Below are 19851 nucleotides of genomic sequence, written 5' to 3'. Positions count from 1 at the left end.
GGGTTCTGAAAAAATGGCCGTTTTTTTCTGAGTTTGTTTCTGAGTTTGTGTTCTTGCTTATAGTGCAATGGATTAAAGTCATTAAAACTTGTTTTGCAATCACTACACAACATTTACATTTAAGTCATTTAGCAGACGCTCTTATCCAGAGCGACTTACAAATTGGTGCGTTCACCTTAAGACATCCAGTGGAACAGCCACTTTACAATAGTGCATCTAAATCTTTTAAGGGGGGGGGGGGGGGTGAGAAGGATTACTTTATCCTATCCTAGGTATTCCTGAAAGAGGTGGGGTTTCAGGTGTAACACAAATTTCTTGTTAACAAACTATAGTTTTGGCTAGCCGGCTAGGACATCTACTTTGTGCATGACACAAGTAATTCTTCCAACAGTTGTTTCCAGACAGATTATTTATTATAATTCACTGTATCACAATTACGGTGGGTCAGAAGTTTACATACACTAAGTTGACTGTGCCTTTAAACAGCTTGGAAAATCCCAGAAAATTATGTAATGGCTTTAGAAGCTTCTGATAGGCTAATTGACATCATTTGAGTCAATTGTGTACCTGTGGATGTATTTCAAGGCCTACCTTCAAACTCATTGCCTCTTTGCTTGACATCATGGGAAAATCAAAAGAAATCATCCAAGACCTCAGAAAGAAAATTGTCGACCTCCACAAGTCTGGTTCATCCTTGGGAGCAATTTCCAAATGCCTGAAGGTACCACGTTTATGTGTACAAACAATAGTACGCAAGTATAAACACCATGGGACCACGCAGCAGTCATACCGCTCAGGAAGGAGACGCGTTCTGTCTCCTAGAGATTAACGTACTTTGGTGCGAAAATTGCAAATCAATCCCAGAACAACAGTAAAGAACCTTGTGAAGATGCTGGAGGAAACAGGTACAAAAGTCACTATATCCACAGTCAAACAAGGCCTATATTGACATAAACTGAAAGGCCGCTCAGCAAGGAAGAAGCCACTGCTCCAAAACGCCATAAAAAAAGCCAGACTACAGTTTGCAACTGCACATGGGAACAAAGATCGTACTATTTGGAGAAATGTCCTCTGGTCTGATGAAACAAAAATAGAACCGTTTGGCCATAATGACCATCGTTATGTTTGGAGGAAAAAGGGGGAAGCTTGCAAGCCGAAGAACACCATCCCAACCGTGAAGCACGGGGGTGGCAGCATCATGTTGTCAGGGTGCTTTCCTGCAGGAGGGACTGATGCACTTCACAAAATAGATGGCATCACGAGGGAAAATGTGGATATATTGAAGCAACATCTTTAGACATCAGTCAGGAAGTTGAAGCTTGGTCGCAAATGGGTCTTCCAAATGGATAATGACCCCAAGCATACTTCCAAATCTGTGGCTTAAGGACAGCAAAGTCAAGATATTGGAGTGGCCATCACAAAGCCCTGACCTCAATCCTATAGAAAGGTTGTGGGCAGAACTGAAATTGTGTGCGAGCAAGGAGTCCTACAAACCTGACTCCGTTACACCAGCTCTGTCAGGAGAAATGGGCCAAAATTCACCCACTTTGTGGGAAGCTTGTGGAAGGCTACCTGAAACGTTTGACCCAAGTTAAACAATTTAAAGGCAATGCTACCAAATACTAATTGAGTGTATGCAAACTTTGACCCACTGTGAATGTGATGAAAGAAATAAAAACTGAAATAAATCACTCGACTATTATTCTGACATTTCGCATTCTTAAAATAAAGTGGTGATCCTAACTGACCTAAAACAGGGAATGTTTACTAGAATTAAATGTCAGGAATTGTGAAAAACTGAGTTTAAATGTATTTGGCTAAGGTGTATGTAAACTTCCGACTTCAACTGTATCTAGCCTATCGGTGATTTGACCCAAACATTTGGTATACATATTAGTTCAGAACCTGGCTATGAACCTCAGCTATCATTAACCAGTTGTATCAACTTCAAAACCGTCTAAATGACATTAATGAAGCCTATGGATTGAGTAGAATATAACTTTGTGCCAAGGATGCTAGTCGTATATACATGTAGTTAATACCAAGCATGAGATTGGTAGCCTGTACATTTCATATATTCATTGATCATGTACTCTACCTTGGCAATTAAAGGTGCAGTTCAGGTATGAATGTCTTTTAGATCATTTTTCAGTCGTATCAAATTCCAGTCTTTGAATAACACCGTCTGAATGTATGTATTACAATTATACACTTCAGTGTTTACCAATCAATGGTTACACATTGTAACTAATAGACTAGAAACAGGATTTACATTTACATTTAACATTTAAGTCATTTAGCAGACGCTCTTATCCAAATTTAACTAGTTAAAAGACTGATTTGTAATTCATATATACAGAATATTTTTTTAAACAGTACACTACACTTCCTATGCATCATGTTAATACTCTAAAACCAGTTCATCTTAATATCTAATTCCCTTCATCTGCATTGATCTGATAAACACAGGATAGGTGTAGTATTTCATCAAATGAGACTTAATTTCAACTAGTAGAGAATATGAAACGCTTTATTGAAAGAAGTTCATTATCAAGTGTTATAAATACATGCATAAATATAATACTATAAATACAAGTTCAATCTGTACTTCAAAGCACATCTGTTGTGCACTATAAAAACAGAGGAAGAAAGATGTGGCGAGAGGTGTAATCATAAGCATCAGGAGGTGAAATGCAAAACTGACCTTCGATCATTAACTCTGAAATACAGATAGATGCAGTAATCCCAATGTGAAGCATCTCTTTAATAATACTTCCTGTTGACCTGACCAAGTGCCCTCTATGTAGCCAGCTCAGATGCGGGAGGGGTTCCCCGACACAGCTGATATAAACTAAAGGATTTAGGGAGAAGAGGGATGAAGTGAAGGAGAGAGACCGTTATTGAGAAAATGTTCAACAGGAATCAGTGTGAACACACCACACTAAGTGGCTGCAGAGTACTCTTTGCAGAAAAACATGAACGGACACACGAGGACAAACATTATAGCGTAGTTATAGAAATAATAAAGTGTCTTATTATTCTCCATGGTTGCCCTCTTGCCTATTCTTTGAAGGTGTACAGAGCCACAGTTATACAGTCAAGTCTGCTTACTGCACAACACAGTCAGTTCATCAATCAGATTGATACATGAGTGTGCAGGTGTGGGTTATAGGGTGTCTAATTGTTCTCCATTTTTTCAATATGGATTATTTAAAATAGCCCGTTTTGTTTTTGTACAGACGTCACACCCTTACCTAAACAGTACCCTCACCTGAGAAGTAGGACTCAAAGAGAGAGAAACTGGGAATTGAATAACTGCAGTTAACATTCAAAACAAAACAGTCAAAACTGTTCGCTGCTCTGGCCCCCCAATGGTGGAACAAACTCCCTCACGACGCCAGGACAGCGGAGTCAATCACCACCTTCCGGAGACACCTGAAACCCCACCTCTTTCAGGAATACCTAGGATAGGATAAAGTAATCCTTCTCACCCCCCCCCCCCTTAAAAGATTTAGATGCACTATTGTAAAGTGGCTGTTCCACTGGATGTCTTAAGGTGAACGCACCAATTTGTAAGTCGCTCTGGATAAGAGCGTCTGCTAAATGACTTAAATTTAATGTAAATGTAAACATAGCTAAGTAAATAGAATAATAATCTTAATGCAATGTCAATGACTCTTAAAAGAGTCTTTGGTTGTGCATAGTGTAGTCTATGGTGTTGCCAGGGAACAGCACCCTCTTCGAAGAAGTATGAGGTGAAGATCTCCCTCACACGGATTTCCTCTTGCTGAGTTGTTGGAAACTCCATCCTTGAAACATCCTGCAGAGCAGCAGACTCGAGCTGCAGAACCCCTCCTGCAGATCCCCTCCTGTCCATCCTCATGAAGTTATGCAGGACACAGGTAGCCTTCACACACCTGTATTCCTCCAGCAGGAAGTCACAGATGGCCCTGGACACCCAACCTTGCAGTGCCCTGCACGTTAACTGTAGGCAATCATTTTGAAGGAATCTCCAGTTACAAGGTATCTGTAGGAATATGGAAGACAATGTAATTATTAGACTTTTACATCATCAGGTCATTGTGGATTACCAAAGTATAATATCCCTGATATCAATCCATTGTTATCATGATTTGTTAGATGCATGGGCACACGTGTGCATGTGTAGCACGTGACAATAACAGGATCATATCAAGGAAAGCATCACAAATGAATACATAAATACCACTTGAAGCTTGATGATGAGTTGATAATTTGAGTCAGCTGTGCAGTGCTGAGGCAAAAATAAAAATGTGCACCGCTTTGAGTCCCCAGGACTGAGAACCACTGCTATTCATTGGGACCTCTTCATATGTAGGTTTCATAGCTCTCTTTATCTGAGGACATCATTTAAAAAAAAAAAATATTTAACCAGGTAGGCTAGTTGAGAACAAGTTCTTATTTGCAACTGCGACCTGGCCAAGATAAAGCGTAGCAATTCGACACATACAACAACACAGAGTTACACATGGAATAAACAAAACATACAGTCAATAATACAGTAGAACAAAAGAAAACAAAAAGTCTATATACAGTGAGTGCAAATGAAATAAATAGGCCATGGTGGCGAAGTAATTACAATATAGCAACTAAACACTGGAATGGTAGATTGGCAGAAGATGAATGTGCAGGTAGAGATTACCCAACAAAACACAAACGAGAATAGCCAGGCACTTCTGTGGAACAACAAAGATATTGTTGTAAAAACCAAGTCTTTGTTCTTTCCTAGGTGATTTGAAAGAAATATATTTGTGCTTGATTTATTTGACAAAGAAGGAAATATACTCTCTTCAAATCAAATCGAATTGTATTTGTCACATGCACCAAATACAACAGGTATAGTAGACCTTACAGTGAAAAGCTTACTTACAAGCTCTTAACCAACAATGTAGTTATAAGAAAAATAAGTGTTTAGTAAAAAATAGAAAAGTAAAAAAAATAATAATAATAATAATTAAAGAGCAGCAGTAAAATAATAGTAGGGAGGCTATATACAGGGGGTACCAGTACCGAGTCAATGTGCAGGGGCACAGGTTAGTCGAGGTAATTGAGGTAATATGTACATGTAGGTAGAGTTAAAGTGACTATGCCTAGATAATAACCAGAGACTAGCAGCAGCGTAAAAGAGGGGATGGGGGAGGGGGGGGGGGCATCACTGCCATACCAGGCCCCGTCGATGAGAATGGGGGCGTACTCTGTCCTCCTTTTCCTGTAGTCCACAATCATCTTCTTTGTCTTGATCATGTTGAGGGAGAGGTTGTTATCCTGGTACCACATGGCCAGGTCTCTGACCTCCTCCCTATAGGTTGTCTCCTTGTTGTCTGGGATCAGGCCTACCACTGTTGTGTCGTCAGCAAACTTAATGATGGTGTTGAAGTCGTGCCTGGGCATAGAGTCAAATCAAATTTTATTGGTCACATACATGTGTTTAGCAGATGTCATTGCGAGTGTAGCAAAACGCTTATGCTTCTAATTCTGACAGCAATATCTAATTCTAATTCTGTGCAGCAATATCTAACAAGCAATATCTAACAAATTCACATCAAATACCTAATACACACAATCTAAGTAAAGGTATGGAATGAGAATATATAAATATGTGGATGAGTAATGTCAGAGCAGCATAGGCTAAGATGCAATAGATAGTATAGAATACAGTCATGGGTGAACAGGAGTACAGGGGACTGAGCACGCACCCCTCAGGTGCCCATGTGTTGAAGATCTGCATGGCAGATGTGTTGTTACCTACCCTTACCACCTGGGGGCAGACCATCAGGAAGTCCAGGATCCAGTTGCAGAGGGAGGTGTTCAGTCCCAGGGTCCTTAGCTCAGTGATGAGCTTTGAGGGCTCTATGGTGTTGAACGCTGAGCTGTAGTCAATGTAGCATTCTCACGTAGGTGTTCCTTTTTTCCAAGTTGGAAAGGGCAGTGTTGAGTGCAATAGAGATAGCATCATCTGTGGATCTGCTCGGGCGATATAGAAAGTTCTCAGAAACATATAACTTTCCAGTACATTATAAAGAATTGAATTCTATATACAAAGCAATACTTTCAGGACTTACTCAATTAATGAAATCTCATTTGTGTTTTGAAGAACATGTCAAGATAGATGCACAATTTATGTTAGCAGGTTGCCCCCTGCTGGATAAGAAATATAATACATAAAAATACATTCATAATGTTATTTTAATGTTATTTTATGTTTCTTCAGAGGAAAATATGTAAGGTGATGTCCTATGTTTTTTTGTTGTTCATTTGTAATTTGACATTTTATAATAATAAAAATAAAATATATTTTTTTATAATAATAATATTTGTAGCATATAACGCATAGAGCAGTGGAGGCTGGTGGGAGGAGCTATAGGAGAATGGGCTCATTGTAATGGTTGAAACAGAGTAAATGGAACGGTGTCAAACACATCAAAGATATAGACACCACATGCTTGTCTCCGTTCCATTAACTCTGTTCCAGCCATTACAATGAGCCCATCCTCCTATAGTTCCTCCCACCAGCCGCCACTGGCAGAGAGAGACGTTGACCAAGTTGTTATGGATTTGCAATAGCACCTTTTGTCCTGTAGATGGCCAGCTAATCCTATGTTTCCACACATCGAGTCAACGGCATATGATCAGTCTCGGATTCCGTTTGAAAATTCAACAAAACATTTTTTTTTTTTTTGCACAATCAAATTATCATAGAAAATATTATTTTTACGATATGTTTCCATAGGGCCTGTTTTCCAAATGTATGGGATAACTCACTCTTAAACACTCACAGAGGCCCCTTAGGCCCTGTCTTGGGATGTTAAATAAAATAAAAAATAAAACAAGGCAAGTCAGTTAAAAACCAATTCTTATTTACAAATACGGCCTACACCGGCAAAACCCGGACGACGCTTGGCCAAAAGTGCGCCGCCCTATGGGACTCCTAATCACTGCCGGTTGTGATACATCCTGGAGATGTACTTATCATAGGCTATTGTGGCAGGTTATAAATGTTAGCTCCTTGATCATCTAGGTTCACTTTACTAAGAGGCTGGTTTGTCATTCCGAAGCCCTAATTTGTTATGTCAGTGTGTGGAGGGTTTGCTCGCTCTCTGTAACTGAAGTCGTCCAAAAGCATAGCTGTCTCAGGGCAATAAAATACCCTGCAATGTGGAGAAGGGCGCGCGTGTGTGTGAGTGCGTTCTTATTATGTCTATCCTGTCTATTGACATTGACTCCTTGGAGTTAACTATTTGGGGCTGCCTTGGGCATCTATTGTCACATGTTATCCACTGTCAAGACGGTCACGACAAATTGTGCAACTTCTTTATTATGCTAGACAACATAATGCATGAACTATTCCTCAATTTATTCTCCAATGCATTAGGTACCAAAATGTTTTTAGAGGTCTACTTACAGGGAGAAAGTTGCTCACAGTTGATCCGAGGATTCGTTTGGCAGCAAATTTACGCTCCAAGGTTATCGCTCAGCTTCTCATTGGACGTCATAACTCCGTAGCACCTCCTCTAAAGACTTTGTCAGGCTTTATCCGGCTCCGGTTTGTCGGCTACAACTTCATAACATTTTCAGTAGTCAACTGACTGAGATAGAAGTTGGATACCTTGAAGTTTATTGCTCGGTGGAAACGTTGTTTATTCTGGATAAAACAAGGCGTTTTGATTAGGACAGCTGTCATTTTGAAGTTCGTTTCAATTGACACACAGATGTCAGTGAATGACAGTCTGTTTCTCATTTGAGCGTTAGTGTACGACACCGACTATTCAGGTGAGTTTTTAACACTTTAAACATGCATTGCCTGTGTGTTCTATTCAACTTTAGCTCGTATTATTTCTGTTCAAAGCGTGCAACTGAAATATTTATACATTTATTGGGAGATGCTATCGGATTCTGAATACTGTATAAATAGTGTTTGGTTACACAGTCCCAGTGGTGTAAAGTACTTAAGTAGTAATGCAAAACCTTTTTACTGAAATAGTTTTTTTGCGGCATCTGTACTTTTATATTTGTGACAACTGTTACTTTTACTCCACCGGATTCCTAATGAAAATGTGTACTTTTTACTCCCATACATTTTTCCTGGCACCCAAAAGTACTCGTTACTTTTCAAATGCTCAGGCAGGACAGCAATATGGTCCAATTCACGCACTTATCAAGATAACGCATTGTCATCCCTACTGCTTCTGCTCTGGCGGACTCCATTAACACAAATACGGAGTTTGTAAATTATGTATGAGTGTTGGAGTGTGCCCATGTCTGTCCGTACAAAAAAAATTAAAAACACAAAAATCGTGTCGTATGGTTTGCTGAATATAAGAAATTTGATGTAAAGCATTTACTTTAACTATGAAGTATGATAATTTAGTACTTATTCCACCACTGTACCTTATTACATTTAAAACCAGATGCTTTTAGACTTTTACTCAAGTAGTATTTTACTGGGTGACTCACTTTTACTTAAGTCATTTTCTATTAAGGCATCTTTACTTTTACTCAAGTATGACAATTGAGTACTTTTCCACCACTGCACAGTCCTAGTTTAAAAATATCATGATCCATATTTTACTAGGGGTGATGTGTGCATATGGGGCCCTGCACTGTTACTGCAAAATCAAGTGTTTTCTATGGTGCATGTATGATTATTTTAGACACTAAACTATTGAAATAGCCTACAGTCATCAATTTGATCTGAGTAACATCTCTGACAACCTGGTCTCAGAGAATTTTGTATTTTTCTGTATATACATTTGAGACACTCCATTTAGCAAAATATTTTATGTTTCATATGGCATGTATTAATTTGTGGATGTCATCACATTACGAATTACAATTCCTATTCTATGTTACGAATTTGCAAAACGAGATGTTATGAATTCTAGCTAGGTGGCTAACCCGTTAGCTAGGTGGCTAACCCGTTAGAGTTAAGCCACAAGTGGCCGGGAGTCCCATAGGACAGCGCACAATTGGTTAGGAAAGGGGGGCTTTAATTTGCTCATCGGGCCCTAATGACTCTTATGGCGGGCCGGGTGCCTGCAGGCTGACCCCAGTTGAACCCAGTTGAACGGTGTTTCCTCCGACATATGCTGAGCGCTTGTTGGCTGCTTTTCCTTCACTCTTCGGTCCAACTCATCCCAAACCATCTCAATTGGGTTGAGGCCAGGTCATCTGATGCAGCATTCCATCAGTATCTTTGGTCAAATAGCCCTTACACAGCCTGGAGGTGTGTTGGGTCATTGTCCTTTTGAAATATAAATGATAGTCCCACTAAGCGCAAACAAGATGGGACGGCGTATCGCTGCAGAATGCTGTGGTAGCCATGCTGGTTAAGTGTGCATTGATTTCTAAATAAATCACCAACAGTGTCCCCTGCAAAGCACCCCCACACCATCCTCCATGCTTCACGGTGGGAACTACATGTAACCGATGTGAAATGGCTAGCTAGTTAGCGGTGGTGCGCGCTAATAGCGTTTCAATCGGTGACGTCACTCGCCTTGAAGTAGTTGTTACCCTTGTTCTGCAAGGGCTGTGGCTTTTGTGGTTCGATGCTTCGTGGGAGGCAGTTGTTGATGTGTGCAGAGGGTCCCTGGTTCGAGTGGCGAGGGGACGGACAAAAGTTATACTGTCACATACACATGTAGAGATCATCCGTTCACATACTCAGCGTCTCACAAAGACAGTGGTTGGAACCAAAACCATCTCAAATGATATGATTGTATTCCAGGTCAAGATTTCCTGGGAGCAGAACCTGGCTCTTACTGGATGTACAGTAGTTCCTGCCAATTTGACTTTAATCCTGAGCCCTCTCAATGGCCAAAGGATTTTTTTCTATAAGGGCCTTATTCCCATTGTTACAGCAGATATGTTAATCTTCTACCTTTTTCATGTGAGTTTTTCAGAATAATCTCTCCCTTGCCCATTCGAGGGAGACAAAAAAACAGTTACACAAGGTCTCACTACTTCCTGTCACTTATAAGTGTCTTATAAGGGCTGTGCCTGCATATCAGCCCTGAGGCAAGACAAAAATACACCAGAAGCTAGTGGTGTCAGTGTCACTGTTGAACCGGATGGGTTTCTGTCAGAGGCCAATATATATTCAGGGAATGTTGACAGAGACCAAAATATTCATACAGATAGAAGCGTGTGAGCGGGAGATGGACGTTTTCCTTTTACAGTATTATTACTGTGATTGCTTGTGTGTTTTACTAGATAACTTTTGGACATTGTATGTCGCAAAGCACCACATAATGCACATAGTGTATTCTGAAAGTAGTCTACATTTTGTTACGTTACAGATTTATTCTAAAATGGATTCAATTGCTTTTCAGTCAATGCTCCTGAGTGGCGCAGCGGTCTAAGGCACTGCATCTCAGTGCAATAGGCATCAGTTCAGGCCCTGGTTTGATCCCAGGCTGTATCACAACCGGCCATAATCGGGAGTCCCATAGGGCGGCACACAATTGGACCAGTGTCGTCCAGGTTAAGGGAGGGTTTGGACGGTGTAGAATAAAATTTGTTCTTAACTGACTTGCCTAGTTAAATAAAACAATCTACACACAATACCCCATAATGACAAATAAACTTGTTTTTAGAAATGTTTAGAAATGTGATATTTCAGTTTTTCATAAGTATTCAGACTCTTTACTCAGTTCTTTGTTGAAGCAACTTTGGCAGTGATTACAGCCTTGAGTCTTCTTGGGTATAATACTACAAGCTTGGCACACCTTTATTTGAGGAGTTTCTCCCATTCTTCTATGCAGATGCTCTCAAGCTCTGTCAGGTTGGATGGGGAGCCTTGCAGCTATTTTCAGGTCTTTCCAGAGATGTTCAAGTCTGGGCTCTGGCTAGGCCACTCAAGGACATTCAGAAACTTGTCCGGAAGCCACTCCTGTGTTGTCTTGGCTGTGTGTAGTCGTTGTCCTGTTTTGAAGGTGAACCTTTTCCCCAGTCTGAGGTCCTGAGCATTCTGGAGCATATTTTCAAGCAAACCATTAGGCTACAGCAGTTCTAATGGCTTCAATGTCATGGTCTTCAATGGTAAGTCCCAAACACACACATGTTTTGTTATGGTATTGGGGTTGGGTTTAATGGTAAATGTCACTAATCACACTAAATAGATGTTTTCTTCGTGCATTGGTTTACAATTAATATTATTTGATTAGGTTTGTCACAACATTTTAGTCACTAGCCCATATCTCAAATGTTGTGTTTGTAGGAAATGTCTTCATATGAGAATTGAACCATAGCCCTCTCAGAAAGCTGACATTTGTTGGACTCAAGGAGAGTTTGGTTGAAGCATTCGGTTGCTAAAAGGACACACTGAATTGCTTTCATGAAGAACTGACTTGACTTGTGAGGATGACCACACCATTTATTTTCATCATGAGCAAAAGCTATTGGTTTTGCACCTAAAGTTGCAAATAAAACGTTGTGATCCATTTTAAAGCTGCAGTATGTAACTTTTTGGACAACCTGACCAAATTCACATTACAATGTGAGTTATAGATCCATCATTCTCATTGAAAGCAAGTCTAAGAACAGATCTACTGCTTCTATGTGCGCTTTTCTATGCGTTTTGTTGCATCTTTTACTTTAAGCTTTGTACATCAGCTGAAAATACAATATCTTTGGTTATTGACAATATTTCACAGCAGTTTGCTTGTTTTGTAACAAACTGAAATTATGTATCAAATCAAATGTTTTGTCACATGCGCCAAATACAACAGGTACTTACAGTGAAGTGCTTACTTATAAGCCCTTAACCAACAATGTAGTTTATAGAACAAATGTGTTAAAGTATGTACTAAGTAAACAAATGAAAAATAATTAGAGCAACAATAAAATAACAGTCACGATGCTATATACAGGGGGTACCGGTACAGTCCATGTGCGGGGGCAAAGGTTAGTCCAGGTATTTGAGGTAATATGTACATGTAGGTAGAGTTAAAGTGACTGCATAGATAATAAACAGAGTAGCAGCAGTGGACGTGTGTGTGTGTGTGTGTGTGTGTGTGTGTGGGGGGGGTCAATGCAAATATCCTGGGTAGCCATTTTACTAGCTGTTCAGGAGCCTTGTGGTTTGGGGGTAGAAGCTGTTAAGAAGCCTTTTGAACCTAGACTTGGCGCTCCAGTACTGTTTCCGTGTGGCAGCAGAGAAAGTCTATGACTAGGGTGGCTGGAGTCTTTGGCAATTTTTAGAGCCTTCCTCTGTCACCGCTTGCCACAGGTCCTGGATGGCAGGAGCTTAGCCCCAGTGATGTACTGGGCCGTACTCACTACCCTCTGTAGTGCCTTGCAGTCGGAGGCCGAGCAGTTGCCATACCAGGCAGTGATGCAACTAGTGCAGCTGTAGAACTTTTTGAGGACCAATGCCAAATCTTTTCAGTCTCCTGAGGGGGGAAAAGGCGTTGTCGTGCCCTCTTCATGACTGTCTTGGTGTTTGGACCGTGACAGTTTGTTGGTGATGTGGACACCAAGGAACTTGAAGCTCTCAACCTGCTTCACTACAGCCCCATCGATGAGAATGGGGGTGTGCTCGGCCCTCCTTTTCCTGTAGTCCACAATCATCTCCATTGTCTTGATCATATTGAGGGAGAGATTGTTATCCTGGCACCACACTGCCAGTATTCTGACCTCCCTATAGGCTGTCCTCATTGTTGATCATCAGGCCTACCACTGTGTCATCGGCAAACTTAATGATGGTGTTGGAGTCATGCTTGGTCATGCAGTCATGGGTGGGTAAACAGGTAGTACAGGGGGGACTGAGTACACAATCCTGAGGGGTCCCTGTGTTGAGGATCAGTGTGGCAGATGTGTTGTTACCTACCCTTACCACCTGGGGGCGGACCGACAGGAAGTCCAGGATTCAGTTCCAGAGGTAGGTGGTTAGTCCCAGGGTCCTTAGCTTAGTGATTAGTGTTGAGGGAACTGTAGTGTTGAACGCTGAGCTGTAGTCAATGAACAGCATTCTCACATAGCTGTTCCTTTTGTCCAGGTGGGAAAGGGCAGTGTTGAGTGCAATAGAGATTGCATCATCTGTGGATCTGTTGGGGTGGTATGCAAATTGAGTGGGTCTAGGGTTTCTGGGATAATGGTATTGATGTGAGCCATGACCAGCCATTCAAAGCACTTCATGACTACAAACGTGAGTGCTACAGGTCGGTAGTCATTTAGACAGGTTACCTTGGTGTTCTTGGGCACAAGGACTATGGTGGTCTGCTTGAAACATGTTGGTATTACACACTCGTTCAGGGACAGGTAGAAAATGTCCGTGAAGACACTTGCCAGTTGGTCTGTGCATGCTCAGAGAAAACGTCCTGGTTATCCTTTCGGCCCTGTGGCCAAAATGATGACCCTGTTTTAAAGGTCATACTCACATAGTAGTCCGGAACAGCTGGTGCTCTCATGCATGCTTCAGTGTTGCTTGCCTCATCGCGGACATAGAAGTAATTTAGCTCGTTGCGTCGCTCACAGCTGTGCTTCCATTTGTAGTCCGTAATAGTTTACAAGCCCTGCCACATCCGATGAGCATCTGAACCGGTGTAGTAGGATTCAATCTTAGTCCTGTGTTGAAGCTTTGCCTGTTTGATGGTTCGTCGGAGGGCATAGCGGGATTTCTTAATTGTCCGGGTAAGAGTCCCGCTCTTTGAAAGCGGCAGCTCTACCCTTTAGCTCAGTGATGATATTGCCTGTAATCCATGGCTTCTGGTTGGGGTATGTACGTACGGTCACTGTGGGGACATTGTCATCGATGCACTTATTGATGAAGCCAGTGACTAATGTAGTGTACTCCTCAATGCCATCGGAAGAATCCCGGAACATATTCCAGTCTGTGCTAGCAAAACAGTCCTACAGCTTAGCATCTGCATCATCTGACCACTTCCGTATTGAGCGAGTAAGCAGGAATCCGGAGGATAGTTATGGTCAGATTTGCTAAATGGAGGGAGAGCTTTGTACGGAGTGTGCTAAGCTGCCAACAAGGCAGAGGGTGGCTACTTTGAAGTATCTAAAATATCTTAATTTAACACTTTTTTTTTGGGGGGGTTAATGCATGATTCCATATGTGTTACTTCATAGTTTTTATGTTTTCACTATTATTCTACAACGTAGAAAATAGTCCAAATAAAGAAACCCTTGAATGAGTAGGTTTGTCCAAACATGACTGTACATTCCAGGTCATTTAAGGCTAACGTATGAAATTGTCCATTGGGTAGACAGACGGGAGGCCATGTCAAGCAGGAAGTTCTCTGATAAAGTTAAATGCTAATCAATTAAGAGGACTGTGACTGAGTCAGACTATGATCTTCAATGGATTGTTCTGTATTATTTTCATGATGAATCTAAGTTAGAATATTATTCATTAGATTTCATTTCTGACTGCAATGCATTTTTTTTTTTTGTTAGGTTATGTTCTTTTCTGATTGGACGAAAGGATAACGGCTGGCCTGAATAATAGGATTATATTTCATAATGGCCTTAGGCCTTCTCTGTTTGTGTTCCTTCTCTTTCTCCTCGAACAAACTGTCCTGAATCAGGTCTATATTTCTCTGACATTCCTCCAGTGGATGTTTCCTGCCTCAGAGGAAACAAAGCGTGCTGGAGTTAATCAGCATCCTATTTAAACCTGCATGTCACCAGCCAACCGCTTTGAATTCCCTTTCACCACACCACCACTGACACGCCTAAACCCTTAACCCTTAGTGTGGCACCATTGGATCATCCCTCAGAAAAGCAATGTGCTATGCTCCAGATTGTGTCTGACGATATTCTCATTGCCTGTACTGTACTCTACAAAGATCTGTTTACACAGGCTGTAGTGGTATGAAGAGAAGTCTTTGTGAATCTCTTTAATTGGTGCTCTGAGCCAGTGAGCCACGTTTTTCAAAGAATAAAATTTGATTTGATTTGATTTGCTGGCACACAGTCTGTCTGGCCAGGCACTTGTTGGCTCTCCTTTGATTCCTGTCTCACACTGAGAAGGCACAACTTTCTCTGCCTCGCACTGTGTCTGCTGGGCAGACAGCACTGTTCTGTTCTTGACATTAGAACACTGGTACTACAGCAAACTCATTTTTTTGTCGGCCAATTAAACTCTTTAAAGAAAAAAAAAGGAGTTTGAGGGAAAGTCTTACAGTAAAGATTTTTAGGTAATTATATTTGACTTTCGGTAGTTCTGGCTGTTACAGAAATGAAACCCCTCCTGTTGTAACTGATACCCATGTCTTGCCTGTGCGTTGTACTCCTTCGTTACCTGGATGTATATATTCTATCCCCTAACTAAGGCAAATTCCAGGTAACCTACACTGTGTAAAAAACATTAAGAACACCTGCTCTTTCCATGACATGGAGTGACCAGGTGAAGCTACTATCCTTTATTGATGACACTTGTTAAATCCACATCAATCAGTGTAGATGAAGGGGAGGAGACTGGTTTAAGACATTGATTGTGTATGTGTGCCATTCAGTGTGAATGGGCAAGACTTATGTAGGTGCCTTTTTGAACGGTGTATGGTGGTAAGTGCCAGGCGCACAGGTTTGTCAAGAACCGCAATGCTGCTGTGGTTTTCACGCTCAACAGTATCAAGAATGGTCCACCATTCTTACTCCGTAGACCTGTCATCGAAGAGCTCCAGTCAAGGCTTGGTGAAATGCTAAGAAATTGTGACCTGTCTTTGCAAGGAAAGTTGTCCTATACTTGGCAGCATATATAACCCTGCTGGGTCCTGGAGTCTTGGCTCCATCACACCACTGCCCATGAGAGTCTCTGTGGAGGCTAGTGGTTGTGCTGCTCCCTGTTGATAGAGACTAGACCGGGCTTATTTCTGGATTCTTTTGATCAACGTTGCTTTCTACTCTTTGTCCATTAAGGTCTCTCAAGATGAAGCTCTCTCTGGATAAGCTATGTTCTCTCGAGTCAATGGACCTCCGTTACGTTGTTGTGGTTGTTTCGCATTGAACGTGAGCTGGACATTGGTACATGTTGACATGTTCACACAGGACATAGAACAGTGTCTTTGTTCCAGTAACGTGAAATCCTTTGGACAGTGTTTAGACTATATGAATGACCGAGGGAGGCAGCTACATTTCCCCTGAGTGCATGTCTAATTACAAACACAGGGACTTCAGTGGAAATGTAAAAATGTCTTGTTTTTCCTGTACTTAATTTAAAACTGTTTCTGCAAATAGAGGCAGATTGTGAGCGCGATATCATGCTAGGCACTTCCTGTGCAAATTCCCACAATGCACAGTGCTACAATCGGGTATATATAGATTAGGCCGTGAACACTACACAGAGTCCCTGGAAGTGTGTGTGTTACTGTTTTTTTCAATGCTAGAGCAGCTGTCTTTCAATGCTAGAGACTCCGTCCGTGTTAGATTAGATGTTGTTGCTATCTGCCGAATGTGATTACATATGAGATATGACACCCCTTCTGGTCCACTAAAAGCAGTGGGGAGAGGAGCTACTGTGGACTGGCAGGCCTCACCCACTGCAGCCAGACTTCTCACTTGTTCAGGTTGCATTCGGCACATAGCCTTTCCACTATTGAAGGAGCTCCTGTTTCGAGCCTCATGGAAAATGCTTTCGCTCTCCTCTCTGGAGAAGAGTTGCCACTACTGTAGTGCTTTGATGGTATTGGGATTTTGTCAAGTTCCTTTGACACATCCAGGTTTACATTCCAATTGACATGAAGGGTAGAGAAGTCATTGTTGAGAGAATGTATTATACAAGGTCATTGAATAATATAGATTTGATTTTCCTTATACACTCCGACCACATGCTTCTACAATATACTGCTTGAAATTAATAGTCCTTACTTTAACTATGGAGACAAGCACAGAGGATAAGCTACTGAATGGTGACTAGTTGAATGGCTGTCTAGTGAAACTATATACACAGGTAATGGGAGAGGCTGCAGGTAGGAAGTTGTGTAGGGTACACTGGTGTTGTAATGAGGAAAGATCCCTTATCTCATCCCTGGGCTTTTTTAAAATTGTTTCAGAGCTGTCATTATGAGCTGATTTAATATCTTCAGCTATGCAAATTAGGGGTATTTTAGAGAGGATTTATGCAAAGTCCTCCTCATGCTTGAAACAGGCCGTACTATTTCAAGTTTTCCTGTTTCCCTGTAACTGCTCAATGGAAATGTTGGTTTACAACCTTACAGTACATTCGGAAAGTATTCAGACCCCTTTTACCACATCTTGTTACGTTACAACCGTATTCTAAGATGGATTAAATAGTCCCCCCCCCCGGAAGTATCATATTTTACCTAAGGTGCTTCAACAAAGTACTCAGTACATTGTTTGAAGCACTTTTGGCAGCGATTACAGCCTCGAGTCTTCTATGATGCTACAAGCTTAGCACACCTGTATTTCAGGAGTTTCTCCCATTCTTCTCTGCAGATCCTCTCTAGCTTTGTCAGGTTGGATGGGGAGCGTTGCTGCACAGCTATTTTCAGGTCTCCAGAGATTCCCATCGGGTCTCTGGCTGGGTCACTCAAGGACGTTCAGAGACTTGTCCCGAAGCCACTCTTGCGTTGTCTTGGCAGTGTGCTTAGGGTCGTTGTAAGGTGAAGCCCAGTCTGAGGTCCTGAGCATTCTGGAGCAGGTCTTCATCAAGGATCTCTCTGTACTTTGCTCTGTTCATCTTTCCCTCGATCCTGACTAGTCCCTGCCACTGAAAAACATCCCGAGAGCATGATGCTGCCACCACCATGCTTTACCGTAGGGATGGTTCCAGGTTTTTTCCAGGCGTGACGCTTGGCATCCAGGCCAGAGAGATCAAGCTTGGTTTCATTAGACCAGAGAATCTTGTTTCTCATGGTCTGAAATTCTTTTTGGTGCCTTTTGGCAAACTCCAAGCGGGCTGTCATGTGACTTACTGAGGAATGGCTTCCGTCGGGACACTCTACCATAAAGGCCTGATTAGTGGAGTGCTGCAGAGATGGGAGAACCTTCCAGAAGGGCAACTATCTCCACAGATGAACTCTGGAGCTCTGTCCATGACCATCGGGTTGTTGGTCATCTCCCTGACCAAGGCCCTTCTCCCCCGATTGCTTAGTTTGTCCGGGTGGACATCTCTAGGAAGAATCTTGGTGGTTCCAAACTTCTTCCATTTAAGAATGATGGAGGCCACTATGATCTTGGGGACCTTCAATGCTGCAGAAGTTTTTTTTTTTTTGGTACCCTTCCCCAGATGTGTGCCTCGACACAATCCTGTCTCGGAGCTCTGCGGACAATTCCTTTGACCTCATGGCTTGGTTTTTGCTCTGACATGCACTGTCAACTATGGGACCTTATATAGACAGGTGTTTGCCTTTCCAAATCATGTCCAATCAATTGAATTTACCACAGGTGGACTCCCAATGAAGTTGTAGAAACATCTCAAGGATGATCAATGGAAACCGAATGCACCCGAGCTCAATTTCGAGTCTCATAGCAAGGGGTCTGAATACTTATGTAAATGGGGTATTTCTGTTAAATTTGATTTTGATGAGGAAAAATAAATTATTGAATCAATTTTATACTAAGGATGTAACGTAAATGAAGGGGTTTGAATACCAAGGAGTGCATGTAGTCTATTTTAAGCCTCAGACATTCTGTACAGTTAATGTGACCTTGTTTTCATTTTAAACATGTTAAGCAAAGTAATTTTTAATTTCAGTAATAGTTTTAATTGTTTATTAAGTGCTATTAATTACTGGGAGACCATTTCACAGAGAAAATGTCTTGATTTTTGCCTGTAGTACCACAGTCTGAGTGCAGAGTGATACTGTAGTAAAATCCAATGCCATTTCCTTTTCCAGAACCCGCTGAGATGGCAGTCTGATCATAGTCTAACTAAGCCCGAGAGCGGCTGTAGACCGAGCGAGGGAGTGACGGACAGATCAAGTCTCCAAAACAGAAGATGGGTGAAAAGGAGGATGAGAGGAGTGCCCAGGCAGGGCAACTCTTTGAGAACTTTGTCCAGGCGTCCACATGTAAGGGCACTCTGCAGGCCTTTAGTATCCTATGCAGGCAGATGGATCTGGACCCGCTAGACTACAGGAACTTCTACAGCAACCTCAAAGCCACAGTCACCAATTGGAAGGCCAAGGCCCTCTGGACCAAACTGGACAAGAGAGCCGGCCACAAGGAGTACAAGAAAGCCAAAGCCTGTGAGGGCACCAGGGTAAGAAGTCAGTCAAGCTATCACAGTATTGCAAATGCACAAGTCACATTCTCATCTATGTGGCAGATAGTATATAGGTTAGAAGTCATTTAGATTTGATACAAGAAATAAAGCGTCTAGATATAAGGAACAAGCTTCAAATGAACAAACCCTGTATTTGCCATTGTGCAGACCTCCCACATTGGGATTGAGTAGATCATGTCCATGTTAATATCCCATATCTGCATAAAGATGGATTCATAGGTGGTTGGGTTTTGATTTTTAACTTAGTCCCTTATAGATGATCTACAGATGGTCATATTATCAACAGTGTTTGTTGATAAGAAAATGCTTGCTTAGGTTTAGGATAAGGGTTAGTAGATGTTCAGTAACATTTAAACTAACTAAGGCTGGTTTACCAAACGGGGCCCCCCCAGATAGCATATGAATACAGGGGTTGGGGGCCCTGGAGGTAGGTGCCCCAGGGCCCTAAATGCGGTAGTTCAGCCCTGTACTAAACATCTACAAACCATCTACTTGGGACTATCCAAATAAAGTGTTAACCTTTCCTGTGTCAGATGTAGGGGGTCACCGTCGGATGGAAAAGGCTACTTTGTATTCAAGGCCCGTGCAGTCAACTTGATCTCCCTGTTTTTTTTTAT

The 19851-nt window shown here is 41.8% G+C and overlaps 1 protein-coding gene and 1 long non-coding RNA gene across 12 annotated transcripts in view; one reads left to right on the top strand and one right to left on the bottom strand.

Annotated features, from left to right (window-relative positions):
• Positions 1–2512: 2512 nt before the first annotated feature.
• On the bottom strand, positions 2513–7567 carry LOC115109618 (uncharacterized). 2 transcript variants are annotated; one of them, XR_010461136.1, is made up of 6 exons: positions 7442–7565; positions 6102–6180; positions 5789–6003; positions 5204–5422; positions 4226–4376; positions 2513–4027 (listed from the first exon to the last, which is right to left on the bottom strand). It is a non-coding gene; the product is annotated as an uncharacterized LOC115109618 (long non-coding RNA). The 2 variants fall into 2 exon arrangements; XR_003860534.2 differs by having other exon boundaries at positions 2513–4376; positions 7442–7567.
• LOC115109617 (F-actin-monooxygenase mical2b-like) overlaps positions 7556–19851 on the top strand; it is a 94105-nt gene continuing 81809 nt past the window's right edge. For 7 of the 10 annotated variants that reach the window (XM_029634741.2, XM_029634740.2, XM_029634742.2 and 4 more), the window contains exons 1-2: positions 7556–7809; positions 18846–19210. In XM_029634741.2, the coding sequence (XP_029490601.2) occupies positions 18947–19210 (264 nt within the window). In that variant the 5' untranslated portion in view covers positions 7556–7809; positions 18846–18946. The remainder of the gene's footprint in view (positions 7810–18845; positions 19211–19851) is intronic. The other 3 variants (XM_029634744.2, XM_029634743.2, XM_029634745.2) reach the window with 2 other exon arrangements.

Source organism: Oncorhynchus nerka, linkage group LG25, assembly GCF_034236695.1.
Source record: "Oncorhynchus nerka isolate Pitt River linkage group LG25, Oner_Uvic_2.0, whole genome shotgun sequence".
Taxonomy (NCBI): Eukaryota; Metazoa; Chordata; class Actinopteri; order Salmoniformes; family Salmonidae; genus Oncorhynchus; species Oncorhynchus nerka.
Note: the sequence above shows the minus strand (reverse complement) of the source record. Positions and strands in the feature narration are given on the sequence as shown.